The sequence below is a fragment of the Leptonychotes weddellii genome, chromosome X (assembly GCF_054177405.1).
Source record: "Leptonychotes weddellii isolate Sample4059 chromosome X, ASM5417740v2, whole genome shotgun sequence".
In the NCBI taxonomy this organism is placed as follows: Eukaryota; Metazoa; Chordata; class Mammalia; order Carnivora; family Phocidae; genus Leptonychotes; species Leptonychotes weddellii.
This window is the reverse complement of record NC_138385.1, coordinates 69,262,262-69,274,784: the sequence shown is the minus strand read 5'-3', so window position 1 is coordinate 69,274,784 and position 12,523 is coordinate 69,262,262. Positions and strand designations below refer to the sequence as shown.

The window sequence follows — 12,523 nt, the reverse complement described above, 5'->3', positions numbered from 1 at the left end:
CAGGGGGAGGGATCGAAATGTCAGATATGGGTTGAAGTTTAGAGGCCAGTTAGAGGGCGGAGCCTGAAAAGTTCAGGAGCCCAATCATGGATTTGCACCCCCCTCTCCCCGCAGTGGGGGCCTAAGGATGTAATATGAGGAGCGGGATCTTCGCGTTCTTAGAGGACTATAGGATGGTCTGGAGGTGTATTCGAATAGCTGGGCCCAGGATTATTACTTAAAAGTGGGCTCAGGTCAGTTATTCATGTGGGCTGAGCCCAGTTAAATGGGTGGATGTGTCAGTCTGCATTCTAGAGTCAAGGAAGTGAGGTGAGGCTAGAATGTTAAATCAGGGCGCAGGTCCTAGGTGGTTTCCATAGAGTACCCCTCTGACTGTCTTTTTCATCTTCCAGCCGTTAGTGTGCTGGATTCTGCGGACATAGAGGTTACAGACAGTCGCCTGCCTAATCCTACTTTCGTGGAACACCGGCCGCAGGTACCACCTCGCCCTTTTATTGGATGCCACCTGCTTTGAGACTGGCAATGTATGTACGCTTGTGTTTTTACTCCAGCATCATCGGTCAGAGACATTGGGTACAGGTCCCGCGCCACCCCAAGTGACCCAGGCTAAGGCACGTTCTGCTTCGAAGCCGCTCCAGACCTCTGGACGGTTCTGCGTGGAACTGGTTCGCGGTTCCACGGGCTTTGGCTTTACATTAAGCGGAGGCCGAGATTCAGCAGGGGATGCTCCTCTGGCAGTGCGTGGGCTGCTGGAAAACGGGCCAGCACAGCTCTCTGGTCGCTTGCAGGTGAGGTATAAGACGCTGTCCATTCAACAGTGCTAGCCCAATCCTCGCCCTTTGTGGGGGTGCTCTCTATCTGCTTTCTACAATACCCCTCTCTTTGCACTCTTGTAGGCTGGGGACCTCGTGCTCCACATCAATGGAGAGTCAACTCAGGGCCTCACCCATGCCCAGGTGGTGGAGCGCATTCGCGCAGGCGGCCCCCGTCTCCGCCTCGTACTAAGCAGGCCCCCTGAAACCCACCCCGGCAAGCCTGAAGGGGTGGGAGGGCCCCAGAAAGGAGATGGTGGGTTTCCCGAGGGAGAGGGTTGCAAAGTGGAGAGGCTGGGGTCCAGGGTGGGAGGGGTTGGTGGTCTCAGTGGGGAGGTCAGAGTTTAGCGTCTTTGAGGGGTCATGGTATTCTCAAAAGCAGGATCGGGAAGGGCAGGGTCCCAGGATAGGAATAAAAGTAGATTTTAGAGGGGAGGCTTTTGAGGTACTGGGAGAAGAGAAGGGGGAAGGGGTCTGGGGTAAAAGCAGGTGTTTAGAAGGAAGAGCTGTGGTCCTCTCATGAGAAGGCAGAGTGGGTCTCAGCAGGGAGAGGATGGGATGGGGATCCAGAGGGTGCGGGGGTGGGGTGGGGGGTGGGGATCTAGTTCCAAAGCTGAGGGGTCCATACGAAAACGGTTGGGAGTCGAGGCAGATAGTCCGGGGTCCTAGATGGGAGGGGTTTAGCATCTGGAGGTCAAGGTCAGGGTTTGATTTCCTTTGGGATTGTGGTAAATTATTTGGGGGGCATGTCCTGGATCCAGATGTGGGGGGGGGTCTCAGGAAAAGCGTGTGTGTTTGTGTGTGTTGGGGGGGGAGTCTTGAGGGGTGGTAACGGTTCCTGAATGGTTTGTCCAGGCCTCAAAGGGAGATTTCTCTAAGGAGTGGGGTCTCTGTCTCCTGTAGCCCCTGGAGTCTCCCCGCTGCCCTCAGCCCCGGGGGCTCGGCTTTCCATTCCCCACCCTCTCGCCCAATCTAACCCGCAGGTCTGCCATCCCCAGATCGCAGCCCAGATCCTGGTGGACCAGAGGTGATGAGGTCTCGCAGCGTCAGTGCTTCCCCAATTCAGCACCCTCCATCCGGTACAGCGTCCCAAACCCCGGGCAGCCCAGAGCCGCTGGCCGACTGCCCCGCGGTTTCTCCTCCTGAGCGCCGCACAGAGGACCCTGACGACCGAACCCCGGGTTCCCCGGGACCCTGGCTGGTGCCGAGTGAGGAACGGCTTTCGCGGGCCCTAGGGATCCCAGGGGCCGCGCAGCTTGCTCTCGAGATGGCAGCTGGGAGGCGGAGGCACTGAGCAGGTATGGGACGGTCCGATGCTCACTTGGTACTGCCCAGCCTGGATCTGGTGTGCTCCGCCGACCGCACACTAGCATCGCTGGGAGAGCTTCCACTTGGTCCTGCCCCACCCCCACTCCTGCTGTGCCGCGGACCAGCCTGCGCTCCCCACGCAGTGTCAGTGGTACAGCCCTCCGGACGGGCCAGCCCTGCGCTTCTGGTTTTGAGCGGGGGAGGTAATAAAATGGTTTGACCCAGTCTTGACTTGCCAGGTGCTCTAGGCCGGGTGGGGCTCCTGAGTTCACCCCGCAAAGGACGCGGTGGGTCGATCTGGTTTCAAGGAGGGCCTCTTCTTGTAACCATTGACAAGTTTACTTCGTGCTGTGGGCCTCTAGCGGGGTCCGCTTGTGCCGATCCTCAGCCTGGCGTGCTTTCTCCCCACTCCGTTTTTCTTCTCCAACTCCTGCTTCTCTCCGCGTTCATTCATTTCACTTTTGGGGAGGTGTGAGGGGCTCACGGATAATCTTTGCTCCCGGCGTGGGGAATGCAGAGGTGGGCCGTTGTAGCGGGAGTGCACCTGAATACCCCCAGCCCCAGGCAGGAATCGTCCAGAACATCAGCTGATGGCCCGATAGCAAGGTTAGAACCAGGGTGGCTTCCTTCACAAGGAGCCTGTGGTCTCTCACTTCCGGCCTTGGTCGGCCAGCTTTCGCTGGCACGTAGACTGACACCCTTAGGGCATGGGCTGGGGCCCTGGAGCCCCCTTTGGGGCGGAGCCGGCAAGGTGTGAGTCAGCGGGCTGGGCTAAAAAAGGCTGTTAGAGCCTTTGAGCCGCGCCCCCTCTTCCATAGATGGTGACGAACTGCAGCCAGGCTTGTGTGCACACGCCACATGCTGGGCGTTCCTGGTCCTGGGAGAGGCCAGAGTTTCCTCCATCCTGGGAGCAGAGCCCTAAAGGCAGGGCTTATCTGGCCAGCGGGACTCCAACCGGGATGGCCCCGAAGCCAGCGCTGGCCCAGGCCAGAAATGTCCAGTCACCTCCGCTTGTCACCACAACCTGAATACTTGGCCCCCACCCCCACCACACCCCCCCATCCCCCCACCCCCGCACCCCCCAGTGAAGGAAGTTGTGGTCAGGCGGGAATGGGCAACTCCCACCGGAGAGGGGAGACAAATTAAAAGACCCGAGTGTGAATTTCCAGGCTGACGCTGGGAGGAGAGAGGGACCTCAAAGCCAGAGGGGGAGCTGGGGTATAAAGAGGTGAAGAGGTGAATGCTTGAATGGTCATCACTGTGGACATTATGGGGAGTGCGCTGGGGCTTCCAGCTACCCTTGACTCAGAGCCTGGTGGAGGTGTGGCTCTAGGGAAGTAAGGAGCTCCAGTCCTATAAACACAGTCACACCCAGGAGACTAATAATAGTAACCCCAGCCACCATTTACTTAGCCTTATTCCAGCTACTGGCTTTACTTGCAGTATCTATTTTCATCTACTTACACATCTGCTCAACAATCCTGACATGTCCATTTCACGGGGGGGAGGGAAGTGAGGTCCAGACAGTATAAATGGCTCCAGGGAGGGGGTTGAAGCAAGATTTAATGAAGGCCGGATTCCCGAGCCGGTCCTTTTAATCTCACCTGCATTTGACAAGTAATAATTGAGCCCCAATTGTTTACCTTGCACTGTGATAGGCACTGGGGAGATGCTGGTGAAACAAAACATAAAAGATTTCTAACCTTGTGTAGACCTATGTTGGAAAAGAAAAGAAAAGGAAAGAAAAGAAAATAAATAAAAGATAACTTCAGAGAGAGATCAGAGTTATAAAGATAGCAAAAGGAGGTTACGTTGGAGGAAGTAATGATGATGGGCTGCTGGTTTCTTTGAAGACAACATTTGAGCTGGGACCTGAATGACCAGAAGCCGAATGTATGAAGAGCTTGGGGAAGGGCACTGACAACCCTGAGAGCAGCAAGTGCAAAGGGCCCGAGGTGGAGCAGAGTTTGTTTTGTTCTAGAAACTCAGACATGTCCTCACAGAGTTGGAAAGCACAAGCTGGGAAAAGTGTGCTTCATTCCTTCCACCACCCAACCACTCTCAGCAACCTGGACTGATAGAAGGGTGCCCCTTTCCTTGGTTTTGAGGGGCCCCAGGTTGAGGGGTGGTGGTGCAGGCAGGCCCTTGGGTTTAACTGTGTTGGCCTTCCAGCCACAACTCTTCCCTCAAATGGGATGAGAATAAAACCAATGTCCAGTCTGGAGAGTGTGATCCTCAGCATTATCTCCAGGGAGATCCTGATTCCTGTGACCAGGTGCCTGTCTCAGATGCAGAAATCAAGGCTGAGTCAGGGGAAATTGTTCGCTTAGGATAACACACTTCAAATGTCATCAGCCTTGTCCCCCAGACCGGCACCCCAAGAGCCTACCTCTCATCTTGCCAAGCTTCCAGCAGTAAAAAAACCTGGGCTCCTTCCCATCTTCATTCATCTAGGGCGGTGCTGGTGGCCCCTTTCCTTAGAACCAGGAAACAGGCCCAGCGCTTGGGGCCAGGGCCTCCCTAGGATTGCAGAACACAGAGTCAGCCCCTGGGTTGTGACACCGTTAATAATGTCTGTCCCCATTTACTGAGCAGCTTGATGCTCACCAAGCTCTATTTTCTCTTAGCCTGTGCGCTAGTGCAGTCTCATTTCCATCACTGCTAAGAGGTTTATTCTACCCACTATGATCCTTTATCCGAAATTTGAAGTCCACAAAGCTCTGGAAATAGCTTTCTCACGTGTTGGGCACCATTTGGTTACAAAACCTAACATGACTTAATGAGGGACAATTTTCAGTTCTGGCTTATCCCACTTATTGTGAACGACTTCCACCCCTTTTCTTGAATAAATATTAAGGTGTTTATTTAAAAAAAATTTTTTTTAAAGATTTTATTTATTTATTTGACAGAGACACAGCGAGAGAGGGAACACAAGCAGGGGGAGTGCGAGAGGGAGAAGCAGGCTTCCCGCCGAGCAGGGAGCCCAATGCGGGGCTCGATCCCGGGACCCTGGGATCATGACCTGAGCCGAAGACAGACGCTCAACGACTGAGCCACCCAGGCGCCCCTATTTTTAAAAAATTTTTTTAAAAACGGGGCTGCCTCAGACCTCGCTGAGAGTGTTAAGAAATACACAACTTTCTAAGATCCGAAATATTCAGAATTCTGGAAACATACCTGGGTTTAACCACGGCCTCAGCCATTTTTACAGCTAAGGAAACTGAGTCATGTGCTTGCCCCAAACCAGATCCCCGAGGTTCTGAACTGAGGCAGCACCGAAAGCATTCCTATTCCGAAAGCGCAAAAGACCTCTCCGTTACCGCACATGGTACTCCGAACTGCCAAGCCTCAAAGGCTGGCGCCCCCGGAGGTGGGGCGCCCTGGGGGCTCCGCGCCCGGCGGGGAGTATCCTTGGCGGGCGGGGCAAAGGGGCTTCCGGGGCGGCAGCCACCTGGCCCGGCCCCCTCCGGCCCCGCCCGCTTCTGCTCCGCGAGGTGATTCACTCCCTCCTTCGCCCCGGGGGCCCCCTTCCCGGCCAGACGGCGGGCAAGACGGCAGGGTGTGCAGCGTCTCGGAATCCGCGAGCAAGCGAGTAGATACCCCGCGCCCCTAGGGACCCCGGCCCACCCCATGGCGGATTCCGAGCGCCTCTCGGCCCCCGGCTGCTGGGCCGCCTGCACCAGCTTTTCGCGCACCCGAAAGGGAATTCTCCTGTTTGCTGAGATTGTGAGCGTCCCGGGACAGGCGGGTGGGCAAAGGCAGGGTGGAGTGGCTGGACCACGCGGAGCCCAGAGGCCCCGGGTGAGGCAGGCGCGGGCCTGGAGGCGCTCCGCAGTGGGGCGCGGGTGGGTGGGTTAGTGGTGGAGGCCCGAAACCAGGGGCTCGGGGCGAGCCAGGGGGGTTTGGAGAAGGTGGTCAGGAGCCGCTTGAGCTACGGAGTGACGCGAGGGGCCCATAGCGCATATGGGGGGCCCTGTGGGGGGAGACCGCGTGGACACATCAGTGGGCTCCTTCGGAGGGATCCCAGGGGGCTAGGAGGCGGGGGGCCTCCCGTGGCAGGGCGTGGCGCGGCCTGGGCACGGGCGGGCGGGCTGGCTGCGCGCCCAGGGGCGGGGCCTACTGGGGTGGGGCCCTGAGCCCTGGTCCTACGGGGTTGGGCGGTCCGCCCTTTTACCAGTTCTTCCTCTCCCTTCTGTGGTGGGGCAGGAGGTCCCTAAGCTATTCGGGCCGCTCGGGGAGCCTGGGTTTCCCATCCCCCTGAAAGTGGGCGCCGCCTTTGATTGACTTGTAAAAGGGGTGCGACGCCTTTAACAGAGCCCTGCCCCTCCGGTGTCACTCTCACCGCTTCCCAAAGGGGTTGCCGAGGGAACCGCAGGTCCCGCCCCTGTCGAGGCCCTAAAGCTGGCCGCAGCAGTGCTCACCAAACACCTGGCGGCACCACTCCCTGCAGCCCGCCCCTATGCTGGAAGGGGAAAGGGGAGGGAAGCGGAGGCACCCAGCTCTACCCCTTACTAGGTGCCCCTGGACAAGTCACTTAACCTCTCTGTGCCTCACTTTTCTCATCTGTAAAATAAAGATACTAATAACAGTACCCAGCTCATTGGGTTGTCGTGATGATTAAGTAAATTAATACTTGTACAGCCCCTAGAACAGCTTTTGGGACACAATGAGCACACAGTAAACGTTTAGCTATTAGTATTTGTCATCTTTCCAGTCCTGATAGGCATCATCGGAGTGTTTGAGACCTCCAATTTAAACCAATCCCCTCAGGCCTGGGAGCTGATTCCGGGGGGGGGGGGGGGCCCTTTCCCCTGTCATCCTTCCAGATATTGTGCCTGGTGATTCTGATCTGCTTCAGTGCCTCCACACCAGGATACTCCTCCCTGTCGGTGGTCGAGATGATCCTTGCTGCTATCTTCTTTGTCATCTACATGTGCGACCTGCACACCAAGATACAGATCATCAACTGGCCTTGGAGTGTGAGAAAGGGGCGAGGCTAGGAAGGGGCCTGGGCAGTGGGGATGATCCTGGTAACTCTGGATGCTGACTTCCTCTGTTCTCCCCACGCCTCACAGGATTTCTTCCGAACCCTCATAGCGGCCATCCTCTACCTGATCACCTCCATTGTTGTCCTTGTTGAGGGAGGAAACCACTCCAAAATCATCGCAGGGGTAAAAGCCACAGAGGCAACTCCAAGGCAAAGACAGAGGGGTTTGAGAATCCAGGGGCCAGTTCTGCCTCTGCTTTTGGCAGGAAAGTATGTGGCCCGTAGCAGGCCATGCTTGTCTTCAGAGCCTGCGGGAAAGTCTGGCCCAGGCTCTGGTTCTCCTCCCAAGATCATCATTTGCTGTAAAAGGCCGTGCCTTGTGCAACACAGGGACCTTTGTGGAAAGCACAAAGAGGCGGCCTCTTTGTCAACACGTGAGACTACCATCTGCTAGAACTTTGTCTCAAATGTACAGTGTGAATGGTGCCACTGACATGTGGGGCCACCATGTGGTTACCCTGTGTTGAGAGGTTCTAGGAGGAGGGAGGGTGGGGTCGATTCCAGTCTCCTGGCCTATCCCTGGGGCTCTCTGGCTTCCTGATCTGGGTTTTTAGTCACCATCCCTGCATGGGGGCAGTCATTGGAGGTGGTAGATACAAGGAAACAAGAGGCTGAGTAGGCTGACCACGTAATCCAACCTCCCTCACTCCCACCCCCACCCTCAGGTACTGGGCCTACTTGCTACAAGCCTCTTTGGCTATGATGCCTACATCACCTTCCCCTTGAGGCAGCAAAGACATACAGCAGCCCCTACTGGTAAGTGTGTGTGTTGCGGGGGGCGGGGGGACTGTTGCTGAGGGTGCTGTGGAGAGTAGGAAAGGGGTCTCCCAAAGGCCCCCTTATTGGTACTGATGGCTTTAGTGCCAATAAGTACCATAAGCTTCAGTATTACTTGTCTGGAAATGGATCCTACCAATGCTTTCCTCTCTTTTCCTCACTTGCAGACCCTGCAGATGGCCCGGTGTAGGTGAACTCCCTTCATTTCTCTCCGAAGCCTGCAAATAACACTTCCTTCGGAATAACTCCTCCCTGCCCTTACAACACTCCCAGCCAACTCCCAGCCTCTTATTGAAGTACAAGTGCCTTTATTGGGAGAATCTGTCTTCCTACCTGCCAGTCCCTCCTGGGTGTGGCCATCTTTAATGGGTGTGCTTCTGTCCCCCTTCCTTCTGCAGTACCCAAAAGGAGACACCTGTTCTGCCCGGACTATGCACCCACTTAAGCCACAAAATGAGAGGAGGAGGGAACCTCAGATTTCAGATTCTAGGCCCCAGGTTGTGACCCACACCAAGTAAACTCCTCAGTGTGAGGGGTGGTTCTGTGGAGGGATAAATAAACAGATGGTTAGAACATATGATAATGAATAAATTAATCCTTTGGTCAAATGTGGATAAATCTCAAGCATCAGGAGGGGGAAAATTGGGGAGGGGGACGGCTGGAGCAAGGAAGTGAAGAAGCCAGGCCTGTTTTCTGACAAATATTAAATTACTTCATTAACACAAACGGATGAAGGAGGAAGGGGATTTATGACTTCGGTTGGGGGATGGGATCATCTACATGAGATGACCGGAGAACGGAGCCCTCCAGGACCACACTGCCTTCAAGCCACGATGCAGTTCTTGTCTCTGGCCTGGCGGGGCATCCCTGGGCGTGAGCTCCTGGGGAGCTGTGGAGATGGGGATTTGGGGGTTCCCGCTGCATTGTCCTGAGCAGGCCCGGGCCTGCACAGATGTGGGGGCAGCGGGATGCGTTCCCCTAGGAAGAAGCCATCCTCCTCTGAGGACTCGGAACTGGGGCTAGAAGATGAGCTGGAGCAAGATCCTGAGTCCGAGCCCGATCCCAAGTTACACTGGCGGTGGCGATGTCTGCCCGAGTGGTGGCGGCGGTGGCGACGGGTGGGGGCCCTGGGTGGGGGACTGCGTGGCCTGCGACGCTGGGCTGGGGGTGCACTCAGGGTCCGCCGCGGGCCTCCGTCAGACACCAGAGGGTCACGGAAGCTGACGCGAGGGGTGCTCTGGCGACCAAAGGCACTATCTTCCGGGCTTGGGTCGGGCTGGCTGGGGAGTCCCGGGGGCGGCTCTGGGGGGCCGCGGAGCCCCAGCTCTGGCATGGAGTGGCGGTGGGGGGCCCCTCTCAGAAAGTGGGCGGGCTCCTCAGGGCCTGCAACTGGAAAGAGAGATGGAGCAACTCCCTGTTATCTGGCCCCCGAGGGGAGGCCCGTGGAAGGGCTTTCTCTCCACTTCACCCCATCAGGACTGGGAAAGTGGGAGCAGCGGTCGGAGGGGGGCAGCGAGGTGGGGGGAGTTTGGGAAATGTGAGGGCTGGGGCAGGCTCTGGGTGGAGGGAATAGAAACGTGGCTTCTGATGGAAGGGGGGGGTGACATCGACTAAAGCCGATCAAGTTAGCCATAGAGTGGGGGCGGGGCCTGGGCGCGGAGGGTGGAAGGTCGGGGGTTTGGAGGAAAGGAGGAAGAACTTGGGTCAAGAAGGAACAAGCTGAGGCTAGGGGACGGGCCTTGTAACCGAGGGGGCCGGAGCCAGGGTTCAGGAGGGGGTGTAGTATGGGCTGGAGACTAGGCCTAGCACGGTTTGGGGGATGCAGCCGGGGCTGAGGTGGGGGCAGGGCCAGGGATGCCGCAGGTGAAGGGCCAGGGCGAGTCAAGGGGCGGGGCGGGGCTTGAGATGGGGCGGGGCTCCGAGAGGCTGGGCGTGGCTCGAGGGTTAGCTTACCAGGCTCCGGCTCCGTGCTGGTCCCTTTGGTGGCGGTCTCCGCCGCTTCCTCCGTGGCGGAGAAAGAGGCCGTGGATGCCGCGAGAGGTGCGGAGACCGTGCCGGCGCTCCAGCTCCGGCGGCCGGTCGCCGAAGCCGTGGGCTCAGACCCCAGGCTGCAGGCTCTCGAGCAGAAGATTAGGCCGCGGCGGGGCAGGAAGGGGCGGCCCAGCAGGGCTCGCCCGCAGCGACTACAGCAGAAGCAGCGGTCTGAGGCGTGCCAGTGCTGGCCCTCATAAGCCATCTGACCCTGGTCCAGGCCTGCGGGGACCGAAGAGAGGGGGGGAAACTGAGGCAGAGCCGGCAGGCATATCCCCTGCCTGTCCTGAATGGCCCCCTTCTTGGGAAGAGACAGGGAATCTGAGGCAGGGTACCTCAAGACGCCCTCCCTCCCAACTCTCCAGAATGGGGCCCTTCTCTGGAGAAAGCAGGGAAACCGAGGTTTGGGCTTCACCCTAAGGTTCCTCATCCTTTCTCTCCTGGAAACCGGCTGATGTCTCCTCTTCTCCCTTTCTTTCTTTCCCAGGGTGCCACCTCCCAGATTGGGGGTGGGCATTGGACTCTGAGATGTGGGTCAGGCTTAGACATTAAGAGGTGGCTTCAGGTGGACCGAGTGTAGAAGGTGGACGGAAGGAAAGGCCTGGGTGGGTGGGTGAGGGGCAGGGCTTAGAAGGTAGGGCGGGGCCTTGGTGGGAAAGGAGTGGGTCTTAGAGGGTAGGGTGTGCCTTAGGAGGTAGGACCTTACCTAGGCTGATGCAGGAGCCTATTTAGAGTCTGGGGGAGTTGGGCCTTGGCTGAAGGAGTAAGAGGGTAGCCCCAGGGGGCTGGGAATTAGAGGGAACCCTGGAAGTGGGCCTAGATACGCAGTGGTGCCTAGGGTCGTGCAGGGGGGTGGTTTAGAGAGTCCAGCATGATGGGGGATACTGGTGAGGGACTTGCGGAGAGGGGTGGAGGGCTATGGTGCCGGCGCCCGACTCCAAGTATGGACTATAACGGAGGATCCTGGTGCGGCGGCGCTCCGGCCCAGCCGTCCATCTGTCCTCCGGTCCAGTCGCCTGTTCACCCACCAATGTGCTCCCCACAGCCGTCACAGTACTCCGCGTGGCGGGCCTCGTAGCAAGCACAGCAGTGGGGGCGGCTCTGACGCATGACGTAGCGCTGCCCTCCCAGCGAGACTTCGCACTCGAAGCAGCAGAAGTGACCCATGTGCCAGTGCCGGCCTTCGGCCTCGGTGCACTCAGGGGAGAAGATGATCTGCAGGGGGGAGGAGGGGGGGACACACACGGGCCACTTCGGCCATCAGAAGGGCCTGCCCCTGGCCCTGCTCACCCTCCACTCCCACCCCGGGGAGGGCGCAGAGAGGTGCGAACCTCGTCGCAGGCTTGGCAGCGCGGGCGCAGGCGTTCGGCGTGGTGGCGGCCACAGTAGACTTTGCCAGCATGGTAGAAGTAGATGAGGTCCACCAGCAGCTCGCGGCACGTGGAGCACACGAAGCACTGCGGGTGCCAACAGGCACCCAGGCCTGCTCGGCTGGCGAATACGGCGATGTCCCCGCCTCCGATCTGCTTCCCGCACTGCCAAATGACAGAGAGACGCTGCCGCCGACATGGTCAGATGGACGGGGGTCAGCCAAGGCCTGTCGCACGTGGGCCTTCCCCTGGCTGACCTTTGTGACTGGCTCCACCTGTGGGGCAACTTTTAGGCGGGCCCTGCCTACGCGGGAGGGTCCCCTAGAGGCCGACCGGACTCCTGGGGGTGGGAAACCACAGAGACAGGCCCTTCTAATCATGGGTGGCCTAAAAGGCAAGTCGTGTCCTCAGGGTGCTGGGGAAATCAAAGAGACAGGCCAGGCCCAGTAGGGGAACCTTAGTGACAAACCTCACCTTAGACCCCAACAGTAGGATCTAGGGTTGGGCTCCACCTACCCAGAGGGGCCTTGAAGACAAATTCCACCCACCACTGGGCCCTACAGACAGGCCCTGCCACTGTGGGTCAGTTCTTTTTATTTTTTTAAGATTTTATTTATTTATTTTTAAATGATTATTTATTTATTTATTTGACAGAGAGAGAGAGAGAGAGAGAACAAGCAGGCAGAGCGGCAGGCAGAGGGAGACGGAGAAGCAGGCCTCCCTCGGAGCAGGGAGCCTGACACGGGGCTCGATCCCAGGACCCTGGGATCATGACCTGAGCCGAAGGCAGACGCTTAACCGACTGAGCCACCCAGGCGCCCCTTATTTATTTCTTTGAGAGAGAGAGAATGAAAGAGAGATAGTATGAGAGGGGGGAGGGTCGGAGGGAGAAGCAGACTCCCGCTGAGCAGGGAGCCTGATGCGGGACTCGATCCTGGGACTCCAGGATCATGACCCAAGCTGAGGGCAGTCACTTAACCAACGAAGCTACCCAGGCACCCCTGTGGGTCAGTTCTTTATAAGATTTATTTATTTATTTAAAGATTTTATTTATTTATTTGACAGAGAGAGACACAGCGAGAGAGGGAACACAAGCGGGGGGAGTGGGAGAGGGAGAAGCAGGCTTTCCGCCGAGCAGGGAGCCCGATGCGGGGCTCGATCCCAGGACCCCGGGATCA

At 57.8% G+C, this 12,523-nt stretch overlaps 3 protein-coding genes across 5 annotated transcripts in view; 2 read left to right on the top strand and 1 right to left on the bottom strand.

Moving 5' to 3' along the window:
* MAGIX (MAGI family member, X-linked) overlaps positions 1–2,345 on the top strand; it is a 6,363-nt gene extending 4,018 nt beyond the window's left edge. The window contains exons 2-5 of the mRNA XM_081807956.1: positions 393–475; positions 552–788; positions 897–1,068; positions 1,811–2,345. Coding sequence (XP_081664082.1) covers positions 393–475; positions 552–788; positions 897–1,068; positions 1,811–2,106 — 788 coding nt within the window. The 3' untranslated portion in view covers positions 2,107–2,345. The remainder of the gene's footprint in view (positions 1–392; positions 476–551; positions 789–896; positions 1,069–1,810) is intronic.
* Positions 2,346–5,619: 3,274 nt separating this feature from the next.
* On the top strand, positions 5,620–8,521 carry PLP2 (proteolipid protein 2). The gene is made up of 5 exons (XM_006738393.3): positions 5,620–5,846; positions 6,947–7,099; positions 7,196–7,291; positions 7,833–7,923; positions 8,112–8,521. Exons 1-5 carry the CDS (start codon positions 5,751–5,753, stop codon positions 8,132–8,134), a joined length of 459 nt encoding a protein of 152 aa, XP_006738456.1. The 5' UTR covers positions 5,620–5,750; the 3' UTR covers positions 8,135–8,521.
* Positions 8,522–8,631: 110 nt separating this feature from the next.
* Positions 8,632–12,523, bottom strand: part of PRICKLE3 (prickle planar cell polarity protein 3) — an 8,665-nt gene continuing 4,773 nt past the window's right edge. For 2 of the 3 annotated variants that reach the window (XM_081808884.1, XM_081808887.1), the window contains 4 exons: positions 11,307–11,531; positions 11,004–11,190; positions 9,898–10,197; positions 8,632–9,333 (listed from right to left, as the gene is read on the bottom strand). In XM_081808884.1, coding sequence (XP_081665010.1) covers positions 8,768–9,333; positions 9,898–10,197; positions 11,004–11,190; positions 11,307–11,531 — 1,278 coding nt within the window. In that variant the 3' untranslated portion in view covers positions 8,632–8,767. The remainder of the gene's footprint in view (positions 9,334–9,897; positions 10,198–11,003; positions 11,191–11,306; positions 11,532–12,523) is intronic. The other variant, XM_081808885.1, reaches the window with a different exon arrangement.